General features: G+C 45.3%; 1 protein-coding gene across 1 annotated transcript in view; it reads left to right on the top strand.

Annotated features, from left to right (window-relative positions):
- The window catches only part of CAPN13 (calpain 13), a 493752-nt gene that overhangs the window by 241202 nt on the left and 227123 nt on the right, over positions 1-25427 (top strand). The window contains exons 6-7 of the mRNA XM_086925977.1: positions 10010-10184; positions 18839-18913. Coding sequence (XP_086782103.1) covers positions 10010-10184; positions 18839-18913 — 250 coding nt within the window. The remainder of the gene's footprint in view (positions 1-10009; positions 10185-18838; positions 18914-25427) is intronic.

Raw genomic sequence — 25427 nt, 5'->3', positions numbered from 1 at the left:
TTATGGTACCTCCTAAGCCCATTGTGTGTTCGAGGTGTTCAAGGAGTTTCTCGTGGTTGATTGCCGAGGAGAGATCCAGAAGGATCAGAAGACATGTTTTGTCTTGGTCAAGAGCTAGGAGAGCAGATTGACATTGACAATGTGTTGGCTTAGTTGTAGCTGCACACATTTCTCCAGTACTTTCGTGGGAAGAGGGATATTTGAGATGGGTCTGAAATTATCTTGAATTTCCGGATTCAGAGTGGGTTTTTTAGGCTGGAGAAGGGAAGCATTGATAATGGTAGTCCAGATGGGAGCGATGAGTGAGGTGGTCACTGCCAAGCAGTTGGCTGGGAGGGGGTCGTTAAAGTGGGCATTCGGTTTTAAAGAGGATAGAATTTTCGAAATGGAATGGTCATCATAAAGGTCAAATTTGGACCAGTGAGCCTTGTTTTTGGGTGTTGCTTGGTGGGGACAAGAGGATAGCAGGGTCCCGGACGGAGAAGGAACGAAGTTCGAGGAGGCCTGGAGTTTGTTACCAAGCGAGTTGATTTTGGTTGTGAAGAACGAGGAGAGCTCATCGCAGGTGATTGGAGATTTAGTGGTTTCTTTTGATGATTTCGCTAGTTTGTTTGATTGAAGTTTGACTATTTCAAAAAATTTGCGTGGTCTGTTCTTTGCATTTTCCATCTCTGAATTGAAGAACTCTTTTTTGGACAAAATGATATCCTTTTGTACATATTTCTGACCTGACAGAGGAGTTTAAGGTGGGAAGCTGAGGGGTGCCGTCTCCAGTTCCTTTCTTTCGGACGGAGAGCTCTCCTTTCGTCAACGAGGGGTCCACTGAACCAAGGGGTTTTGTCTTTGATTTGGGACCTTTTGAACTTAAGTGGGCCATATTGTCCAAAATGTTAGGCATAGTCGAGTTGTAGTGATCTGTGAGGTTGTTGACCTTAGATAGATTCGGGGGGGGGGGTGGGGGGGGAGTCTCTGAGCCAGCTTTTTGGTTTCACTGGTTGCCCACATTTTTTCAGGCAGTGGTCAGGCATAGTGAAGGTGATGATGTGATGTCTGACCAATCACATGGCTCTGTTGAGATCAGCTTGACCACCGAATCCTTAGCGATAATCCAGTCCAAAGGAAAACCTTTTGTGTGGGTAGACAAGGTGCAGGCCTGGGTGAGTGATTGATCGGCAAAGAAAACTTTGACAGCGTTGACCTGGGAGTTTTTGGGGTCATTCCAAGGGCATATTAAAGTCACTGAGGAAAATGTCATTGGAGTGAGGCTAGACCTTAGCAGTGATGATTTCCATGTGGAGGTCCGAGAAAGTGTCGTTCCTGCCTTGGGGGTGGTAGAAGATGTGCAGTTTGCATAGCTGAGAAGTGGTACTACTAATGGAGAGGGCAAGATATTTGCAAGAATCCGTAGGAAAAGCGTAGAGTTCTGTGACAGGGCGGTCCGATTGGTAGATGCAAGCAATGCCTCCCCCCTTCTTAATTTGTCTGTCAAGTCTGGTAATGTTAGAGCTGGGGCCAAACCGAGGTGACATGTTGTGCAAAAAAACAATGGATTGGGATGCATCCCGAGTAGTTACCAGTGGCTGAGTTTAATTCAAGCATTCCATCCATCACTTTTTTGTGTGTAAGTCTTCATTCGAGGCAGAAATAAGACTGCCTTCCATACAATAGAGCAAGATATACAGTGTTAAAACAAGGATATACATTTCTATGAGGAGACAACAGCCTGCAGAAAGTGCTGAATAATTTCTATAACAAAGATAGCCTGTGTGGGTAGCGGAGCAAGGGAAAGAGGTAAAGCAAAAGGTAGTATGGGGTAAGGACTGTACGTTAGGTTGATAGAAGAAAGAATGCATTGGTATGTTGGAGAACAGTCTGCTCTATATATCGATCAAGAAGTGGTATCCAGTTTAGACAGAGCTGTCTCATCACTGCAACGTAAGCTGTCCACTGTGACCGAGGGCAAGCATTTGGTAAGGTGTTTCTGATGCAGGTATTGATGCATACTTTTTTTTAACAATGTGGTTCATGGGTCTTTTACAGTTTTCAATCAGAATGATGTTCTGATTCTGGTCTCAAATATATTTGTAATTCCTCATTCGAGAATAATTCGCCATAAAATGGAGTTGTTGGCAACATTGATATATATTGGAATTCCAATCGAAGCCCATGTTACATGTCTTCACATCTAACATGGGCTTCGGTTGGAATTCATAAAGCATATTATCAAGCCCATTATCGCCGCTTTATTGGCAGTTTCGTGCCGATAAAAGCGGCGATAATGTAAGGCCCTTTCTTGATAATATGCCCCAGAGTGCTTTAATTAAATGAGCTTGGAAAAAGGAGGCAGAGACCGGAAGAGCCTATGCACACCATCAATGAATTATAATCTCAATAATCTTGCCCTTGTGTTTTGTAGAACATGTTTACTATTCAGAGATATAATCCCCCAATCTCATTATAACTATTCTACACTTCTGTTGTCCCTGGGTATCAATTTGGTAGCCCTTTATTTGCTCTAGTTTTATTGAATATCTTATTATTATGTTGCTCTTCCTAGCTTCATTCCCAAATATTTAAAGTTCTGATTTCATTAGTTTCTTTACAGTTGTAAACGCAGTGTCATAGCTGAAGGGCTATAAAGTGTTCAGCAAGGACACTATTGAGGTGTGACATATGTAATCTACATTCGCCATAATGTACTTTAGTTTAAACAGAACTCCCTTTCACCCAGGGATGCAGGAGGGCAGACTGCAAAAAGCATTCTTATTTCGCTTTATGAATTCATTTATTTGAAATAAAATGCATATATGTGTAAGTTTTAGGTCTTGTCTAGAAACAGCTTTACCTGCTTTGCCTCCAGTCTCGCCTAATGAGAGAAATTCATAAATAAAACTACATACATTTGGATCAGCACACTCCAATGTTTCTCTTTTCAGTTGTCATTCACATTTTACTTAAGCATACAGCATTGCATTGTGCAATGGGTCAACCAACTTCAGCAAGTGGCCGACTTGCACTGTGAGTGATGGAATTATTTTCCTAATTGCACATCCACCTAAAAAAAGTTTCACTTCAAATCTAGGGCTGGCGGTCCAATACTTTACTTTGCAAATGCTTTTTTTCTTTGAACTGTTTATCATTTTGTATTTTACATTCATACTTATTTAAATTGTTCACTAACAAAATATTGACCCTCAAAATATCGCCATAACCAAAATATTATGACAAAAATTATGATGTCAAAAATATAGTCTTCCTATACTTATAATGGTAAATACAAAAGTATATTTCAAAAAGTATTGATGTAATAAATATCATTGTATTATTTATCATTTTTAAAATATATATAAATTAAAATAATAAATATTAAGGGGCCGGTGACGTTTTCAGTCTGACTGCTAGTTGGAGGCTTTCTGACCGCGGTCAGAGGATTTCTGACCGACTCAGGCGGTTTGCGGTCCAACCAACTGATAACGATGTCGCCAGTTGATACGGAAACAAGCCTGTCGTTCCGCATCGATTCTGATCGGCTCTCGGAGTCTTCCAGCCAGTCAGACCCGCACCGTAATCCCCTCTGGATGGCGTTTCCGCCGTCGATATTACGATGCCGGTTTACCACAGCCTTTCCATGCCTGCCCATCTAACACGCAAAGGATTTTATTTTCGATATTTTGTCTGAATACTGTTCAAACTATATTTAGGTTACAATAATTCAAAGCCATTAATAGATTTTTCTTTGCACTAGTAATTACCTTATTTTCCGGTGTAGTGTATTAAAACTTATACCATTCTGATCTATTACAATTATGTGTGATGTTTAGGGATTTTTTATTTTATTTAACTTTTGATTGAAAGGTGTGGTTGCAAGATTTTTTGACAATAACATTAACAATATAAATAACAAGTAAACATCACAACAGCTTCCAAGACTATAATTATTGGCTGTACTGATACTTGTAAGTAATTCAGATCCGCCTGGTCCTGTACATCACTTAATGTACTCTGAAGAGAAATTATATTTCTCCAAGGCAAGAAAGTTTCTACGTTATGGTTTTGTATCTGTAAAAGGTGAAAATGTGATGCTAATGTACATAAAAAAGGACAATTTGGGCATGATTACGATGTCGAACTACAGCGTTGCTGTCTCGGGTGGTCATCCATAGCACAAGCTCCCGTACAGAAATGGGAGCCTGTGTAAATCTCCAACTTTACATCTATCGTAATGGATTTATGTATATTTATGTTGGTTTGATGAAATCATTTTATGAAGTCACTATCATGAATCTATATGAATATTTGAATTTTTGATATATCCAACAAATCATGAATAATACACAAAATAAGAAAATAAATTTGTTTTGATACTTAATTGTGTGTGTACGTATCGCCTTTAATAGGATGGTTTATCTATGAGAATATAGTATTTTTTCACATATAGAGGTATTCTTATTAAATAGGCTATGGTTTATATCAGCATCTAGCTATAATCTTCCTACACTACATCTCCACACAGTGCAGGGATTTACGGGGGGCACCTTTGGCTCCCAATCAGGGGGAAAGGGACCCCTGCTGGCTGACATGGATTTGCTCTCGGAAAGTGCCATCATAATCCCGAAGGAGGAAACATCTTCCCCACAGGATTATGCAGCCCTTCCGCATGAACGATGGGCTCCTTGAGCCCATCTGAAGTCAGCCGGATTGACCGGACGGTTTGAATTCCGGCTGCTGTAATTGTAATATAAACAACAAAACAATTGCCAATACTGCTCAATTCTTTTTCTCTAAGTACAACAAAGCTGAGCTCCAAATTCTCAACTTGATAGACCACTCTTTCAGTCCTGAAGTGTATCTCAAAAAATATATGTATTTATTTTTGAAAAATTTAATTATTTATTTTTTAATTTTTAATTTTTAAACATCCGACATTGATGATTCACAAGCAAAAGTGAATGCTACCTATTTATATTAATTGCAAATAGAAAGGAGGAGAGAACTCCAACTGTTAAGACAAATTTATGGATATATACATGGGGTGTTGGAAAGATGTGTGAAACAATACAAGGATGAACCATCTAAACACTTAAATTCAAACACATTTATCAGACTCATACGACGTCATTTTTACAACATGTATACAAATATGTGAGACAAACAGTGGGGGTTATTTGTGAAAAAGAGAATGAGTTTTTTGTGTGAGGATAAAATCCCTGGATCTGGATCCTTTTTTGATACAAGGTTCTAAAGGTAACGTAGGATCTTTTTCTTTAAATCACAATGGGTGATTAGGCCATGGTATCTGTAGTAGTCATACCTGTACAAGAAATTTGAGGATTTGAATCTTTGTGATGATTTGAGGTCTTTGAACAAAAATATTGTGGTGGATTGTCACCCTTTACCTAAAATAAAAAATGTATTAGCAGCTGTCAATAAGCCCCAATATGTTCTGATTCTTGATCTCAAATCAGCATATCATCAGTCTGCATTGGCGAAAGAGTCTAGAGATCTTATCACATTTGTTATTCTGTTAGGTGCGTACAGAAAAGTGAGGATGCCATTTGGTTTGGCCTCTGAGGTCAATGTATTTCAGAAATTAAAGGATACACTACTCCGAGGTACAAGCTTTTCAAAATGACATTTACATTTTTTGCTAAGACTACTGAAAAAGCATAATGAATTGTTAGACAAAGCGTTACAAATTCTTGGAGATTGTGAAATCTCTCTATGCAAACTTATGTGTAGGTTTTTATAACAATACATTGACTATCTGGGGCATAAAATCACAAGACATGGCATTCAATCCTAAAACAGATTTGCTGGATGCTATAAGTAGAGCCATTAATCCATATGACAAACATTCACTGTGATTCTTTTTAGGGTTAGGGGAGTATATGCAAGATTTGTTCAAGACTATGTAATTTCTACTGAGCCTTTACGTAAGTTGCTGTTTTATTTGAACTGAACAACAGGATGAAGCTTTTGAGAAAATTACGGGCCAGATGTACAACCCTTACATTTTGCGACACACAAATCTCATTGCTATGTGACTCGCAAAATGCAGTGTACAACAGTGTCACAGAGACTTTTAGCGATTCCTAATGGGTTGCAAATTGCATGCCTCATCAATATTCATGAGGCAAGCACAGTTTGCAACTTCATTAAGAATGGCTGGCACTCCCAGGGATGGTGGCCTGCTGGGGTCATCAGACCACCATGTCTGGGACTGCTTTTTAAATAAAACAGTTAAAAAAAAAAAATGCAGCCCATTTTCCTTAAAGGAAAATGGGATGCTTTTAAAAAAGAAAAAAGAAACATTTTTCAGTTTAATTTTTTAATGACAGGCAGTGGTCCTTGGGACCACTGCCTGCTCTCAAAAATATTTTCTCATGCACTCACAATGGGGACCTCTTCCCATTTGCGAGTGGCTCACCGCCTACTTGAAGTAGTTGGTAAACTACTAGTGTTTTGCGGCCGCAAAACAATAGTACATGCCAGTGAGTCTCGCTATTAGGAAGGGACGGCCCTTCCTAATAGCGAGAGTCGCAAACGCTAGTATATGCCATTACCCTTTTCTGTGAACACAAACGGCCTATCTCCCGTTTGCGAGCGCAAAAAAGGGTTGTATACCTGGCCCTAAGGGGCCTATTAGGATGGCGGATGGACCTGCGTCCGTCCGCCACCCCAGAGGAGGAGGGACCGTCCGCAGGGGCAGCGGGGGTCCCTCCGTGCTAATCAGCATGTGACCGCCACCCTGGCGGTCACATCCTGTATTTTTAACATTGAGGCGGGTGCTGCTTGAAGCAGCACACGCCGCAATGTGAAAAAAATATGATTTCCTTTGCGTGCACGAAGCGGCAGGCACCGCGCGGTGCCTGCCGCTTCGTGCATGCAAAGGCAGGGGGGTACCATAGGTACCCCCCATGTGCACCCCCCCTTCATCCCTGGTGGCCTGCAACGGGCCCCCAGAAGAAAACACTGTATGCCTTTCCACGGCAGAAATGCCGCCGTGGAAAGGCATAGGTCCGCAGCCATCGTAATATGGCTGGTGGTGTCTGATAGACACCGCCAGCCATGTTAGAGCTTTTCCGCCGTGGTCGGAAGGTGACCGCGGCGGAAAAGCTGCGGACGGAAAATAGATCCCCCAGCCATCCTAATGTGGCGGGTGGTCTTTTTCCAGTCCGCAACGGATAATCCCATCCTCCGGGCCGGCGGTGGCTTCCGCCGACCCAGAGGATGCGGATTATCCGCAATCCTAATGAGCCCCTAAGTCTTTAATAATTCAAGCTCCTGCACTTAAACCTTTTGATCCCTTGGGATGTCACAGTAAATGCAAGCTCGTTAAGATTGGCTTCCATTTTTAGTCAATTTGTGAATGGTAAGGAGTGCACTATTTCTTTTATTTCCCAGACTATCAAAAGGAAACCCTTATCTAGTGTAGGGGAGTGGAAAAATTGAAAAACTATTTTGGGCTAAAGAGTTTTTTCTTATAGTAGATCATAAGCGCCTAGTTTATATTATGGATGGTAAAACATCTGGAAAGGCTTTGTCACGATTGGTGAGGTTAAATTTCCAGATCGCGGAAGTTTGATTGTGAGATAAAACCTTTTGCAGGTGGCAAGAATTTGACAACTGATTCTTTATCTCGGTTGCCTCAGAGTGTTGTTGATGGTGAAAATGAATTGTCTCAACATGAATGTGTTGTTGCAGCTGTAGGTGCAGTTAGTAATTGTGGTGGTGTTTTTTCAGAACTAGAAAGGTTGAAAATGAGTGAGGAGGACAGTCAATTTCTAGTCAGTATGCATTATCTTATAAATGGGTGGCCACCTAGTGGGAGTTTGGAATCAGAATTACATGGTTTTGCTCAAGTGTCAGGTGAGTTGAGTATTGAAAATTGAATATTATTGACACATGATTTATTTGTACCCACTCTTGGTCTCAGACACAGGTTAATTAATTTAGCTCATCAGGTTCATCTTGGTGTAACTGCTACTAAAATGATCCTCAAACAACACTATTGGTGGCCAGGAATGGATTCAGGTGTTGAAAGGTTTGTAGATTCCTGTGCAGTTTTTTGTGAACTCAGATAAAAAATGGAAGGAAACTTATAACTCCCCAATTCATCAGATATTTAAAGTATCCCATGGGAAAGATTTTCCATTGATTTTCTGTGTTCATATAATGTACTGGGGCAGAGCAAGAAGTTTTTGGTCTTACTTATTGAAATTTTCCTAAGTGGCTATATCACGCATTTGTTTGTAATCCCACTACAGAGGAGGTGATTATTTCCTTGATTGAGTTTTCCAAATTGAAGGATTTCCTAATGTATTAAGGTCTGACAATTGTGTACAATTTGTTTCTACCAAAATGTCAATTTTGTTTAAATTGTGTGACATTATTACTGAAAGAGCACCACTATACTGTCTCAAGGCTGATGGTCAGGCTGAGAATATATTTTTCAAAGAAGCTATTCAATCTGACTTTTCCAAACGTAAAATGTTGAAGAATTTTTGAAGGGAAAACTCTGGAGTTATCACATCACTCCACATTCAGCTACTGGATTTACTATTTGAAAGGAAGAGAATCTCGTACTTTTATAACTCTGGAAGCCTATAAAGCTAACATGCTGAGAATTGAATTTGTGATGGTTGTACAGAAAGCTTGGAGTAACTTACCTTTTAAGCAGATTAACTGTAAAATCTATAAAGAGAAAGGGACTACTTTAGATCTTGCCGGAAATACTCTGTAGCAAATGTGATGGAGATCCCATATGCTGTATTACCATACCATTATATTCTATGGAGATTGTATTACTGCGGAAGGACCAGTATTCCATCCACCTATATCTAAATAAGGTCCAAGGTAAATAGGACCAAACCTGAAAATGTTAAAGAATGTGATTGGGTGCTTATATCTAAACCCGATTTCATTCATTAATTTGAATCCAAATACATGGAAACAATTGAAGTGGCTAATGTTCCCGGCAGTGATGTGTTGTTGCGCAGGAAAGGATGGTGGAACAAGAGTTATATCGTTGTCTTGAAACCAAGTCATGAAAAAAATATTGCAAGATCAGGGAAAATTATGTGAAGATGATGATGAGATTGCTTTTGACGATTGTGCCTTGAATGCAATGCCTGCTGTATTTAATGAGAACAGTGTATTCTCAGAACGATATTATGCTGAACAAAATCAGGCTGATAATAGTAGTTCAGAAGAAACAGTACTGGTTCAACCTCTAATTGATGAAGCCGAAGCTGATGAAGTTGTGCAAAATGGTGTTAAAACTTTTAATACTATTGAGTCCACAGCTGATCCAAGTAAAGATGGGCTACATTGCAATTCAAATAGAGTTGTCAAATTTCCAAAGAAACTAAATGATTTTTTTAAATATTAATTAGCATTTTTGTTTTGTGTTTTATTCACATTTAGTTATTGTTTATATTTATGAATTCTCATTTTGGTAAAATGTTGTATAGCATTTATGCAAAATTTGTTAGTATGGTTCTTTTTAGAATTAGAATGTTTGATCATGGAATGTGGTCTGAGAAAATCATTAGTCGGAGATGGCAGCAGGAGAGGCAAGTCATGCTGTTTATCTGTCTGCCACTCGTGGGCTTTCACAGATGTAAATAAAGTGAAGGATATTACTACAGCCATCTGCCTGTATTACCTCCTAAGTCTCAACACACTGCCTTCAAATCCACCAGTGGCACTTCATTTAAGTGCTGACATTCCAGAATGGAGCTGACCTTTGCTTGACGTACCCCAGGTTTCTCAAGTGATTGGTATTACTAGAAGTTACTTTAAAGCAGAATGCACATAATTCTCTAACATGACCCCACAATAGCTTTATAAAGATGAGCCATTTGCTGTGATACACGTCTAAAGACATTTCATGGTGCTGTTCATAAATTCCTGTCATTTTGCATTGCTGTGCATCATTATCAAAAAAAGACAAATTATGCGTTGTGTAATTTTTCTTTGTATTTTATGACTTTCTTGTGTTTTTTAGACTACGAGGCTCCTACCAACATCTCCACTGGGGGTTCATTGCAGAAGCCTTGGTAGACTTCACAGGAGGCGCCCACAATCAATTCAGTCTACAAAATCCTGCCCCTGATCTCAGAGATATTGTTCTTGCAGCAGCAAAATCTGGAGCTTTGGCCGGATGTACAACTCCTGGAGATGTGAGTACAAGCTGAAAGAGAATAGAGAAGAGACAAAGAAGAAGTAAAAAAAGGCTACAAGGAAAAACGTATTTGCTTATTTATCACAGCATTGTCTCTTATAAAACTTCATCAGCACTATTCTAATTAATTCATGTATTTATCCCTATTGGTTCCAGTGTCTGTGTTTCCCAGCTCTTCTCTTTCTCGTTTACATTGAATTAAAGCCTAACATTTCTGTTGGTTCTACACTACCATTTTTTTGTTCACTGTGTTCGCTCTAGCTTTCCCTCTCTCTCTTCTCTCTCTGTTTCACACACTATTTTGATTCATATGTTTCTATCCATGCATGATTTTCTGTCCTTTAGAGCTTTGTTTTTTTTGTTGCAGAAATGTGCTATGTCTGTTCTGTGACTCAGCACTTCAGCCTGTAGCATGAACTTTAACAATGGTCCAGCTATGCTTAAGGGTATAAGTCATAATGGAAGCACCAGGGAGATTGTCAGACAGAGTCAACCTTTTTCAGGGTAGTGCCCTGGGTGGAAATAAATGTGGCTTCCTCACTGCTGGTTAATACAATGAGGCAGAGGAGAGCCCCTTTTACGTTTAGAGGTCAACCCCTGGAGGATTGCATCAGAGCAGTGACTGGTCTCTGAACACATCTCTGCACCACCCCCACTCACCTGAATTATGCACAGATTAGCATCTCACGCTGGTGCCAAGTTGTTTGTTGGTGGAGGTAAAAGTGTGTGGCAGTAGGGGTGAGAGGAGATGGGAGTGCAAAAAAATAAGTCTGATTGGGTGTTAACAGCTGTGCCTGCAGCACTGGAGTCCGGTGACAGGGACTCTGCTGTCTGCTTGCCCTTAATGCATACAGCTCCCAGCGCCCCTTTGAAAACTGACACCTTGGGCTAGATTGCCCATGCCAAAAGCCAGCCCTGATGTTAGACATGCAGTATGGATCAGATAGCTGTCTTGTTGGAGTTTTCCAGGTCATGTCATAAAAACATAGCAGCGGAATATGATATGCTACTTCTAATGTAATAATGGAAATTCTCCAGCCACTCTATTCTTCATTTTGACCATTGGGAACATCATTCAATATGACGAGGAGTAAAGATTACTCAGATCTGAGTCAAATGAAATGTACAAGTTAAAAAGCACATTTAAAGGAAACAGTGAACCCAAAGCCTGCACAATGATGACAGTGTGCATAGTATTTCAACCATAAAGGTTTATTTTCCATGTATTTAGTCACTCAACAAATTTGAAAATGGTTTGGAAAGTATATTAATACAGCCATAATATTCAAGTGCTCAAGTACTCTAAATGTGAGTATAATGAAGTACAGGATATAACAAAGTAAGCTCTAGATTCAGCGACCTAGGCCTATTAGCCGAAAATGACTGATAACTAAGAGATGGAAGCAAAAAGACCCCCCGGAGGTACTTCGCTGGATAAAATCCCTAGAGGTCTGGGCACAGACGGAGAGCACTATCCTTCACAGGGAAGAAACAGCAGGATTACGAAAGTACCCCATCGCACAATCCTGGGATGATGTCCTCAAAGCCCTTACACACTCTAATGCTACACTGTGCACACCCCCCACACAACAAGCTGGGGACGATACCGCACATGTCACTTGGGCGAAGCAGATATGCTGCAATCATAGGAACCCCTAGACACGGCTGTTGGAATGGGCATTGACCTCACACTCCTTAATGACAACTCATAGACATGACTTCTGCCACAAGACACCCTAATGCCCATGCGACTGTGCATGGCGCAGGAGCGGCAGCCTGCATTCAATATGAACACGCAAGGCTAGACACGACTACACTTGAACGGCACTTCATATATCAGCTACACATTTCCTTAAATATTTGATATCTCCTTTTCTTTTGATTTTATTTTGTTTTCATTAGTTGTGGTTTACCTGTTGGAATAAGAAGATATCTAGTAACCAATTACGGCATATGTACAATCTTTTTCACCCATGAAGCATTATGTGTTACACTGAAAGTTGAGCTGAGTATGAGCCGTGCACCCCTGTGTACATTGTTATATCTACCCATTGATGACCATTGTTGGAAAGAGACACAAATGGTAGATACGTCTCACTCCGCATGTGTGGGCTGTTGACAACTATGTTATTTTACAAGTGCACATCCAATCCTGAGATATGGACACAAGCTGTGCTATGATTGTAAATAGGAACTACCTTGATCTATGTACATAGCAACTTAGCACCAACAATGTTATTACAAGTGCAATATATGCAGATGTTTGGATTTATGTAACAGAAAAGACAAAATGCAATAAAAAATGAAGTACAGGATATTAACGACCAATATGTAAAGAATGCATGACATCCAAATTATGTGTTCCATAAAGAAACCCACAAAGTCTAGATTAAAGAATAAAGCGGTTTTGATATTTATAAAGAGCAATGGAGGAAGGGGTCAGCATCATGTGAAACTCAGTAGATGTTCAGAAGAAACAAAAGAGTGTCTAGTGTAAAGCTTTTCACTCAGGGATAAACCGAACAGATAGTTCTGCTCTCTTCTAAGTCAGGCTAAAATCTTCCCTGCACTAACTATGGAACTAACTATGGAACACTCATTAAAAACACAGTCAAAGGTTCCAGAACATAATATCTCGCTCCTACAGTCCAAGACCAATTACATGCTGGCAGTTACTGAGGATAGGCAGACTTCCCAAATTTGCACGCTCAAATAATTCGGTACACATCTGTTTGTCCTTGAGAGTTGCTTCTTCCTAGTACACCGGGTACAGGAGGCTCCTTTCACTATCATCTCTTCATGTCTGCGGCCAGTTTTCTCCTCCCAGGCCTCACTATCAGTCTAATACATAACAATAAACCTTTCTTTAGCTAACAAGGAACCCGAAAACACACCTGCAGAGGAAATAGAAACTGCACACAGGCAACTTTTAAACTGTGAAATGTCCTATTACATATGGTAATCTTCATTACTCCGGGTCCCGTAGTCCTCGACACCTTCATACTAAACAAGTGGAGATGACCATCTCCCGACAGAAAAAAAACAACAAGAGGCATGCTGGGACACTAATACTGCCCCTCCCCCCGGGAGTACATAAGCAGAACTTACCCAGCAGACCTCCTGTACTAACAAGCCCAGACAGGAAGGCCGGCCGCCCGGGAGGGAGGGAGGGGCGTATGAAGGTGTCGAGGACTACGGGACCCGGAGTAATGAAGATTACCATATGTAATAGGACATTACCCCCAGGTCCCTCCGTCCTCGACACCTTCATACTAAACAAGTGGAGAATACCAAAGCAGAAACCCGGCCTTCCGCACGCACAAGCACACCCAGGAAACCACAACAAAAGCAGCCACCCAAGGGAGCACCGAGAAGGAGCAAAGGAAGACCGCAGGAAACATCCGGCCCGCAACCCCGAACAGGACAGCAGGGACAAGGGCCGGAGAGAAAGAAAACCCAGGGCTCCTAAGAAAGGAGGCCGCCAACCCGAGCAACCGGAAACCGGGACCCGGACCAGAACAGCAAGACCAGCCAAAACAACCCACCGGAGAAGACCACCCAGGCCAAAACCAGCAGGAAGGCACACAAGGCCAGGCAGACCCACCAGGAAGACGAGACAACCCGGAAGAAAGCCAAAGAAAAAAAGGCCAACAGAGCGCAGGCACAAGCACCCAGCCCAAAAAAGGAAGGAGAAGCACAGGCCAGAAACACGGCCAAAACTCCCAAAAAGAAAGGACCCGAGCACAAGAGACCCGAGGAGGAAACCCCGCCTAGGAGGCCCAGGAAGCAACAAGCACCCAGGAGCCAAACAGGACAGAGAACCCGACCCAAAAGACGGGGACGGGGAAGAACCCCAGAACCCAGCCGAAAGCCCACCAAACAAGGAGAGGCCAACAAGGCCAGAAACCAGCAACAAAGAAACTCAACCCGGTCGGGAACAGAGAAAGCGACCACAAGCCCAGAAAACCCCAACCCCAAAGGGAAGGAACACAAGGCAGGAGGGGAGCACAGAGCAACAGGGAAACCCCAGCAGCCGCCCAACGAGGCACAGAGGGCAGCACAAATAAGGCGCCCAAAAGACACAGGACCGCCCAGGAACCCCACACCCAGGCCAGTCAAGCAGCAAGGGCAGGAGCAGTGGGAAAAAGACAGCCCAGGGAGTACAGCACCCAGACCACAACCACAAGGCCCCAACCCAGCAATGCCAGAGAGGAGCCAAGCAAACCGCAAAAGAAAAAAGAGGCCAACAAACCCCAAAATGACCAGGAAACCAGGACCAGAGCAAGCAACCCGACCACGCAGGAGGAACAGCAGGCCCAAGCAAACCCCAGAAGAAGAGCATAGGACCAAGCAGCAGGAAACCACAGACAACCCGCAGCCAGGAGGGAGGGACCCGCAGAGGCACGAGCACCGCAGAACAGCACCCCAACCACAGAAAGAGGGGCAACCAAACAGACCCACACCGGGAACAAAGCCCGGGAAAGCAAGGAAGGAAGGAGCGAGCCAGAACCACAGAACCAGGAAAGAACCCGGAAAGGCCGGCAACAAACCCCCAGAGCAGGCCAAAAAGGGACAGCACGGCCCGAAAACCCAGAAGGCACCGCCCGAAGCCACACACAACCAGCAAGAAGCCGGCAGAACTGCAGCCACAGAACCACACACAGGCACACAACACCGGGAAAACAAGCCCGGGAAGAGAACCAACAGTAGGAGAAGGCCCAGAAGGAACCACCAGGAAGCGGCCCCAACGCAGAACACCCCGGCAGGACCCAAAGGGACAACAGCAGGGAAGCAGAGCCCAAAAAGGAGCCCAACAAGCAGGAGCGGCACGCCCCAGCCAAACCCTCAGCTAGGCACCCACCAAGGGAACCATACGAGACCAGAGCAACACAGGGAGCAAACACCCCCAACAGGAGACAGACCCGGAAGCCAAACGCCCCCAGCAGCCCCAGAAGGCCAGGCAGGGGCCAACCCGGCCCGACCAATCCAACACATAGCAGACAGCGGAGCACGGGGACAGCACAGCAACCCGGAGAACAGGAGGCATGACAGGAACCGGCAGCAGCCCGGAGGCCCCGAACAGGAACAAAGCCCGGCAGGCACCCGGTCAGAAAAGGAGGGGCAGACAGCCAAAAGCCAGCCCAGTGGGAGCCAGCGCAGAAGCATCAAGGCCAAGCACACAGAAAAGCCCCCGGACAAAACCAGAAGCCCCAAGCGGGAGCAAGGGAAGTCCACACCAACAGGAAGACCCAGGCAGGCACCACAAACAGGCACCAAGCAGGGAACAGACGAGGACAGGAGCAGGCAGGGCCGAAACAGAACAGCCGCACCCAAGGCAGCACAAGCCACCCAAGCGTGGTCAGAGGGGACAGAACACCCCAAATAGCCCCCAGCCAGACACAGGCAAGCACCATGAACGGAACCAGGCACAGTCCAAGCGACGGGAGGAACAGGACCAGGAACCAGGAGCCCCAAAGGCGACCAACCACACAGAGGCCAGGGAGCGAAGAACCAGGACACCCAAGCAGAGCAGAGGCACCACACCCCCGAATCGGACCGAGGAGCCGGAACACTGGCCCACCACCAGGAGGGGCAGGCAACCCGAAGAAGAGGGGGAGCAGAACGCACCCCACACAGGCTGTCGCCGAAGAAGAGAGGAACGCCATGCAGAAGAGAGCAAGGCGCAAGCAAGCACGCAGGAAAACACCCCAACAATACAGGGAACCCCAGGAGCAAGCAAAGGCAGAGCCAGCGAAAGGAACCAGCCAACACAGAGGCGACAGGAACCCACGCCAACCCCAGGCAGGCCCCAAACAGAAGAGCGAAAGCTAACAGCACAGAGAACCAGCAACAGCTCACTGAAGAGGAAACCCCTCAACAGAGCCCGAAAGGAACTCACAGGCACGAGTGGCAAGAGCAGGGGCACCACCCGAAGAAGAGCACCAAAGGGATAAGACCCCGGCAAGCCCCAACCCAGAAACAGACGAAAGCCGGGGCAAGCGGCAAGCCCGGAACAGAATCCGAACCACACAGATCAAGAAGAGGAGCACAGAAACCACATCGCCCGACCGCCCAGCACCAACCAGACACCCCCGCATCCCAGGTGGGGAGGGCGTGGACAGGGAGCCCCAGAGAGCACCAGGACGTCCGTGCGACCATAGGCACACAGCATACGCCACCAAGCCTATACAGGAAGCAAGCAGCGCGGGGCACCCAGAGGCAGCAGGACACCCCCAGGGAAGAAGGGACGTAGCACAGTGAGAACACATGTACCCCAAGCAAGAGGTCCCAGCACAAACCTCGGTACCCCCAGGAGGCACCCGATGCGAGAACAAGGCATGGAACAGAAGGCCCGCCTGTCACCACTCCAGGACAGACCAGCAGGCCAACAGGGTCCTCCTAGAAGAAAAAAAGAGGGTGAAAACAACCAGAGCGGGGGCCAAGCAGCGCAACAAGGCCCCCTCCGCAACCTGGAGGGAAAAAACAACCCATACACCACAGACCTCACGAGACACTGCAGGAAAGAAACAGGGCACCCAGCACGCCAGAAAAAAATGCAGAAACATCATGCAACCAAAACAAAAGCATGTGTAAAGCGCACGCACACTCCAGCACCGGGGAACCAGGCGCTCAAAAAACAAAGGCATCATGCTACCCAACACAAATGGCACACACAATAACCACAGCAAACAGATGAAAGGCTGAGCGGACCCGTAGGGAAAAGAACCCATGAGTAGGAGGAGCAACACAGGACCCCGAAGCGAAAGCAGCAGCCCATCATGCCACTAGACCCAGCCAAGAAACACCTGTAAAAAAAGAACACGAAGGCGTCAGACACCGCAGTGCATCAGGTCGGGCTCAAATCATGGAACCCAGCACCAAAGGCGGCAGCGCCAGCCGAGCGGCCACATCAAACACCTGCAAAGGGGAAGGAAACGAGAGACCACAGGCGTGGAACTCGCAACAGAGCCATGGCAGCATGAAGCACAAAGCAGAAGACACAGCACAGCAGACAAGGCGAAGCCTCCGGGGCAGGAAGAAAAACGCTGCGAGCCCAAGAAACGAGGCCAGGCGCCTGCAGCAAACATAATAAATTACGTGTGTCATACTCCGGGAGCTGCCAACAATAAACCAGAAATGCCAGAGCAGGAGCCACCGAGATCGAGCAGCTGGCAAAACAGGAAATCAGAAAAAGCACAGCGTCCCCCAGCTCCAAAACAGACTCCTACGTCGACATGGGGAGAAAAGAAACTTTCAGAATGCATGAAAAAGACACAGACAAGCATTTCCAAACATCACTCCAGGGCCCCTGAAACACGAGCGCCAGGCAGAAGAGAAAAAGGGATCCCGAAATCGGGACTCACCAGGAGTGGGGGCCAACCCCAGGAACAAGGCCCCCACAGCACCGCCGAGCAGAAGATCATCAGGAGCCCATCCAGCAAGGCACGGCTCCCCGGCCAGGCTCGGGAAGCCGAGCCCGCGACCCGAAGCAACCGGGAAAGGCAGCACCAGCCACAAAGGGCCGGTAGGCACAGGGTCACACAGCAAAGCCAGGAACACAGGAAACCAAACCCCGGCCAAGGGAAAGACTGACTCCAAGCAAGCCCGGCAGGCCAGGAGGCAGTCCAGGGAACCCCACGCCCACACAGCCAGGCAGCAGGGCGGGGGGAGAAGAGAAGCACCGCCACTCAAGCCCAGCAGGAGCAGCACCAGCACACCATCATACTCTGTCGACAGACAGAAAAAAAGAACAGGAGGTCTGCTGGGTAAGTACTGCTTATGTACTCCCGGGGGGAGGGGCAGTATTAGTGTCCCAGCATGCCTCTTGTTGTTTTTTTTCTGTCGGGAGATGGTCATCTCCACTTGTTTAGTATGAAGGTGTCGAGGACGGAGGGACCTGGGGGTAATACTCTTCTCAATAGCTAAAGTAATGACCTACTACAATTTCTTGTTAAAACAAAGAATCAATTAGTGAATGTTAAACACACACTTCCGATGGGCTTCAAGAGCCTGTCTGCCAGTCGGAGACCAGCCCTTAATCCAAATGGGAGGCGTTTCTGTCTTCTGGATTACGATGCACGGTTTCTGGCAGGATTTCCATGCCAGCCTTTCTGACATGGAAACCCTGTCAGAAAGTGTGTTTGGGGGGCCCTAGTAGGGCCCCCTTCTGTCTTCAGCCTCTGGTTGGGGGCTTGGTGATCCCTGCACCTTGTGGCAGGCACCTTGAGGTGCCTGTCAAGGGGTGCAGGGATGGATACTGACTCCCATTCCTCTATGAGAGCTTGTGTTATGGCCGGTTTATGGCCGTACCACGAGCTCCCATAGAGGCATGGGAGTATACGACCACACTATGTGCAGTTGCATCGTGATTAGGCGTTCGGGACCGCCGACCGGAGGTCGGTCGGTCCCATTTCCGTGACAGTGTTGGGCAGACACAAGTCCGCCAAAAATTGAAAAAAGCTCCTTTATGATACAGTTAACAAAATAAGCAATAACAAAAGCAAAGCATTTACAGTACATGGAGATTGAACTGGTAAATGTTATCAACTTCTTGAGTGAGCATTTTTTACCTTCTTTTCTTAATACTTTGTTGCTTCTCATTTTATGTTGTTTAAAATTATGTAATATGTTGTTTCCCTATTTCTGTTTTAGCAAATTGTGGGTAATGTCGAGGTGGAAAATGGACTTGTGAAAGGCCACGCTTACACTGTAACATGTACTAGACAGGTATGCTCAACGGAACCTGCTTTGTTGATTATATTTAGTTATATGTAGCTGCCATTTAAACAAACTGTTTGTTCTCCCCAATATGTTCTTTTGTGAAATCCCTAATAAATATATGCCTTACCAGCAAACACAAATAAACTGCAATTAAAAAGTGACAATAAGCTGCATGCTTCTAATGGCTGCTTCCCAGTCTCCAAATTAACTTGGTGTGCACTATGTGCTTTCATGACATTTCAATGATTACAATTGACTTGGGGAGCAGTGGCATCCTAATTTTGTCAATTAAGTGTTTTTCCTATATATGATGGTTGCCCGAATGGTGCAGAAATTTTGAATGAGTGAGTGATGACACTAGCACACAAATCAAAATGTTCATATATTGTTTTGATTGTACATTTGATGTAGTTGTATTATTTTGGTGCAAATACAGAAGCAATCATCAGCATTACTGAGGGGTCCACATTTTATGTTGATCTAACCAAGTTCATACCTGCAGTATCATATCTATGTCTTTCTGCAGCATAACATTAAACATTTAATAGCAGAAATCCTTGGGTGAGAATTCTTGTTTAATGACTGGAATCCTTTAATGGCGACTTAGTGTTTCTCAGAATGGGAGCACTGCTATAAATTGGGATGACTTATGCTTCCCCTGCCTCATGTGGGGGCGAGTTGGATTCCATCACTTGAGCCTCAGCTGGGTCCTTTGACCTAAACCCTTGAAGTGATTGCCCATTCACAACTGCACCATGTGCTCCCAGTGTTAGTGGTCATGCCTATTTAGGTCTCCAATGTGGAATTTTCCTGCCAGGATAATGGACAGTTTAAATCATATAACCGCCATGCACTGTGGGAAACTGCCTAGTTTGTCATAGTCAGAGTCACATAAACAAACTGTGCCTTAATATGGTGGCTGGCCAGCTTTACATTTTGCTAAAAGTATTCCTGCATTACAGTGGGAACACTTTTGGTGGATATTTACATTTTGATGACATATTCTCTGTGGAGCAGCCTCAACCCCTAGCATAGTAACAACCCATAAGCTGGGGTCTAACTGACCCACTATGCCTGGACTAAGCCACCAGACAAGGAGTGAGGGTATTGAAAAACAGCTTCAAGTGTGTACTTTCAAAGTTAAGATCCATTCCTTTAAAATCTTTGGACAGGGGGCCACAGACTGCTTTTATGGGTTTGCGAGTATAATTGAAATGTAATGTTATGCAGGTTCTGGGTAGAAAATAAGAGGCAGAAACAGAGACCCTGCCATTCTCAGGGAGCTATTGCTTGTGGAGAAGATAGGGAGAAGAGGATGAACATGTATCAACAGCTCTCCCAATGGCATTTCTGTCTCTAGCACTTACTCTTGAAGGTGCAGTCTTTCAGTTGCGTCTGGACAGAGCTTCTGTTAACATCATACCCTTTTAGAGGTTTCTTACTAATGCATAAACTACAATCCTGTTTGTGTCAATAACCTATATTCAGGTGTACGAAAAGTTTCATCCTATGCGAATCTGCAATATCATTCAACATTACAAGTCACTGTTCTCAGTTCTGTTAAGGACAGCAGTACATGTAGGGCACCTTGTCTTTTTTTGTGTGCAGACTATTGTGGCCTTATTTACTCCCAAAACTCTCACTGTACTGTGGAAAGTTTTAGGTGAAAGAAAAAGCCTGCATGAAATACCATAATATATATGTTACATGGAAGGATGGCGAGAGTGAGAGCAATAGATATGATTACTTCTTGGTGTCTTAAGTGTAAGAAATTGGGTTACTAGTTGGGGGATGATATTAGTCCTTCCCAAATAATAAATCCAAAATCCTGTCAGATGCATCATGCAAGTTTGAAAACACCTGCTAGCTATGGCATAAAGGAGACAGGCTCAACCTAAGGAAAAGTATGTCAATTATTTAGCAGTACCAAAATGCTTAAAATGTCAAAACACTACACATACAATCCACAAACAATTTCCAAAAATAGAGAAAGGTTTAATTAGAAACATGACACAAAAATGTTGAAACTCCAAAGAGGAGAAATGGAATTTAAATGTTTAAAGTTTTTTGACCAAAAATCACCAAGCAAAAGTGGCAATCTGAAAACACTCTTTACACTATACTCCAGCGAGCAAGCCTGAAGCTGTGTCTGATGATGTCCTCTTGAAATGGGACACCTTTGCTATAAGATCTTACTGAAGTTGTGGTAATTGTGGAAGTCCAAAAAGGTTTAAGTTCCAACTTTTGAGCAGTTCCACTTGATCTCTGCTAAGGCCAGCAGGACCTCAGTGACAGGACTTAGGGACTTTTACTAACTCCAGCAGAGGCCATCAGTAGAGTAGATTCCAGGTACAGTTGCTACTGGTTAGCTGGTTACTCCACGTAAAAGGCCTCATACAACATGTTGTGTCCCTGTAGCCACAGAGGAGGTCAGCCATCTGGCGCTTGGAGTCTACTTTACAGTCCTGGATACAAGTGGGATCAAGCCCAGCCCTTCAGATCTCCAGTCATAGACCGCAGGCCCAGTCCACTTCTGTTTATTCACAGGTCCAAATGTTTTTTGTGGGTTTGAAGCACATATTTTGTTCAATTCACTCGCCAGCAAGATTAACTTTTGGCTACTTCCTAACCAATGAGTAAAAAGGTTACCAGAGTAACCCTCCCACCTTTTGAAATACACCCTCTCACAGCTCACTATACTGTGTGAACTCTGGCGTGGCAAAACCCTTCAGTCGCTGGACATGGGGGTTGTCGATGGACCAGCTCTTTCAAAGACAACCACACCAAAATGGTTACTTTTAACTTTGAATAATCAGTAGGCCTCATCCTGATTCCTTTCAATTTACTGAAGTTCCTCAATCCTACCCCAACTGCCTTCCTGAACTCAGATGAGTCATATATATCACACCCAGTTCTCCCTGTGAAAAGGCACAAGCCATTCTCTCTGCTCTAAGAGCAATTTTCACATTTCATCAAGGGTGGGCACAAAACGGGGAACAGCTGCTGCCAGTATAATGCTAACTATCGCTTCCAAGCCGGAAACATAGCTTTCCAAACGCTATTTTATGTAGCAATGGATTACATTTTAGTAAGCATTACAAATAGAGACTAAGGGCCATATGTAGGTAAATCCCAAATACCGAATCTTAATTACCAATTATTACCGAATTTCACCGAATCGGTAATAAGAATTCGGAATTTGGGATGTAGGTAAAAATTCGGTAATATTTACAGAATCAGTAAAATTCGGTAAAGAAATACTGAATCCCCAACACCAATCGGTAAAAACCTAATCAGTAAAATCTGATTCTCTAAAATCCGATTAGGTAAATACCGATTCTGTAAATACTGAATCAGCAATTCAAAAAAAGAAACAATTAAGGAATCAGCCAATCCGGTGCAACAACCCCACCTCCCAACCAGGAAGTGGCCACACCCATGCAGGTGCACTCAATCTGAAGCAGCTGGAGAGGCTTGGAGAGCAGAGCAGAGCCCTAGAGACACTGGGATACTTACTCCAGGAAAACAGCACAATGTCAAGCAAGGACACTGAAAGGCAAGGAGCACAGAGAAAGAGGAAGGTAAAATTCAGCACCATGGATCTGCAGGTCCTTGTGGAGGAGGTAGTGAAGGAACACCACCAAGTTGTTTGGCAAGCAGTCCCTGCATGTGGCAGAATCTGCCAAAAGGAAGATTTGGTTGGCTATACAAACCAGAGTGAATGCCATTGGAGTGACCCCACGGGACATCAACGACCTCAAGAAGAGGTGGTATGACCTCCGTGGCGTGACAAAGAGAAAAATGGCTGAGCTCCAGAAACAAGAGAGGCACACAGGAGGAGTAAAGAACAGGGCACCTGCCCTGACTGAGCTTGAGGAGCTGGTGGTGTCCACCATAGAGCCAGACAGCGTCTGTGGGATTGGGAATGCAGACAGCTCAGCCCGAGCTGCCACCAAAAAAGGTAAGAAGCATGCACAGCAATCACCCCCACCCCGTCCCCTTCCTTTTCCCCTTACCCAATGTGGTAGTGTGAACCCCACTCCAGTGCAGGTTTTAGTATTCACCAGCAATGCATTATGGGAGATGTAGTCAGTGAAACACCTACCATGTCACACAACACACCAAACAACAAGGCATGCGACACACATCAGTGATGAGCAAGCTGAGGCAATAGCGACAGTGTTTCAGAGATGAGAATTTAATTGCATAAGCAGGACTGCAGGACCACAGAGCTAATGTACGATTTTCTGTCAGCAGGCGAGACATCTCGCAGCCGTCCCAAGGACAAGGAAGGTAGTGCACCCCGGAGGGAAGGCACACAGGAGGCGAGTACCAGTGCAGAGCGCAGAACACAAGCAACAGCAGCATCACCAACACAGACAGCCTCCCCACACCTGGCAGTGTCACCATTCTGCTGGCCTCACCACTACTCCTGTCCTCACCTCAACTGGTAGTGTCACCGGCTGCAACAACACTTGCAGTGCAAAGATCTAGGAGGCATGTTGTGGGCACACTCCAGGAAATGGAGTCTAAAGCAGAAGACACGGTGGGGGGTGACACATCAACCGTGGCAGTTTTGGACAGCAATGCTCATCAGCAGTCCACCGCCGAGGGGACCCACACAGGCGCCAAATGCCACAGGGCCAGGGACAGCAGTCAAAACCAACATGGCAAGGGTCCTGGTGTCTTCTGCGGGCTGGAGGCAAGTATGGTAAAGGTGCAGCGCATGCAGGGGAAGGCCATCCAGACGTTCCAACGACAGATGAAAAAACTAAATTAAAATGTAAAAAACATTGATTAGGGCATCAGCTCAATGGCGGAGGGAATGATAGAGATGGCTGCGGGCATGCGGGACATGTCTTAGTCAGTGCTGCTGCTGTGCAGCAAGCTGGACGAGGACAGGGCAACAAGGCGCAGGGAGAGGCAGAGGTCTAAACAACACACAAGGGCAGTGAACCGCCACTTCCCTGCTCTGCAGGCGCTGAGTCAACATGCAGGAGGGACTGGCACACAGCAGCAGTGAAGTCTCCAGGGGCCTTGTGAGGGTGACAAGTGCAGTTGAGGTGCTGCTGACTGCTCAGTCGGCAAATACGGGTGCTCTGGATGTAGGGGAGTGTGAGGAGACCACCAGTAGGAGCAGCATGACCCCCCCCCCCTGTTACTGACACCCGGAGGAGCAGCAGGTGGCATGGGGCTGCCACTGCTCACTCAGCCAATGAGGACAGCCAGCCAATGGCATCCAGCACTGGTGGGCATGCCTGCAGACACTGATGCTGCCCACACTCCTTGAACTGCAATGGGTGAAGTAACCCAGGACTCCCGTATGGATGGCAACAATTGGACTGGCACATTTGGGCCTTTGTGTACTGCCAAGATATTAAAACTACGTTGTGTACATACAACTGGCTGTGTCTCCTTACTTGCTTAGAAATAGTTGCGTGTGATCTCTGCCCGTCTTTGTCTCCCATCTGTTGCCGTGCGCCACTCCTGCTGTGTTGGGCTCAGGGTGTGTAAATTCATCATTATCATACTCAATATCTGTTAATTCTACAGCTGTTCCTTTCCTAGTGGCAAGGATGTGCAGCATTGCACAAGTTGCAATGTTTTTACAGCAGATGAGGGGTGAGTACTGGCGTGCCTATGTGGAAAAGAGAGAGCCATTAATCACATGCACAACAACACCTACATCTGCAGTATCTATCAGGGTGTGTCACAGGGTTTTACCTAGCAGGTATCCTTCTCCGAATTCCCCCGCTGCCAGGCATGTGTAGATCCCACTGTTCTGGAAGATGTAGGAGTTGTGGGTGCTTCCAGGATATTTGGCCACGATGTCTGTGATTATGTTGGCAGCATCACAGATTACCTGCACATTTATGGAGTGGGTGGACTTTCTGTTCATGTAGATGTACTCAGTGGCTGCAGGTGGGCAGATTGGGATGTGTGTGCCATCAGTACAGCCGATGACATGTGGAAACTGTGCCATTTGGTAAAAGTCAGTCTTGGTCTTCAGCAGTTCCGCATGTGTGTCAGGGAAGCTGATGTAATGATGCATTCTCTGCATCATGGCCTCCAGGAACTTCCTGAAGAAACGGGACAGGCAGCTCTGGGACACCCCACATACCACAGCTATCACCCCCTGGTAACTGCCAGATGCAAGTAGGTGTAGGCTACAGAGCACCTGCACGTGTGGTGGTATGGCGTGCGCCCTTGGTGTTGGGTGCTCCAGGAGTGGGTGCAGGTCCCTTATCAAGTCCAGAATGGTGTGGGGGTGTAGCCTGTACCTTTCATGGATCTCTGCCTCAGTAAGTTGGAAGAGTGTGATCCACTGTCTGTAGACTTGCTCCTCCCGTCTCCAGATCCTCACTCCTCCTGCCTGTAGCCATAGCCGCCTTGCTATCACATAGAAAGCCGTCATTCTGATAACACTGTTGCATTTTAGGGCCTGTTTTATGGCCTGCACCTGGTTACCACCTGCTTTCAATCCATGGTAATTACCTACTCTTAAATACCGAATGTCATG

This window comes from Lissotriton vulgaris, chromosome 6, assembly GCF_964263255.1.
Source record: "Lissotriton vulgaris chromosome 6, aLisVul1.2, whole genome shotgun sequence".
Lineage (NCBI taxonomy): Eukaryota > Metazoa > Chordata > Amphibia > Caudata > Salamandridae > Lissotriton > Lissotriton vulgaris.
The sequence above is the reverse complement of the archived record's forward strand: the minus strand, read 5'-3'. Positions and strand labels throughout refer to the sequence as shown.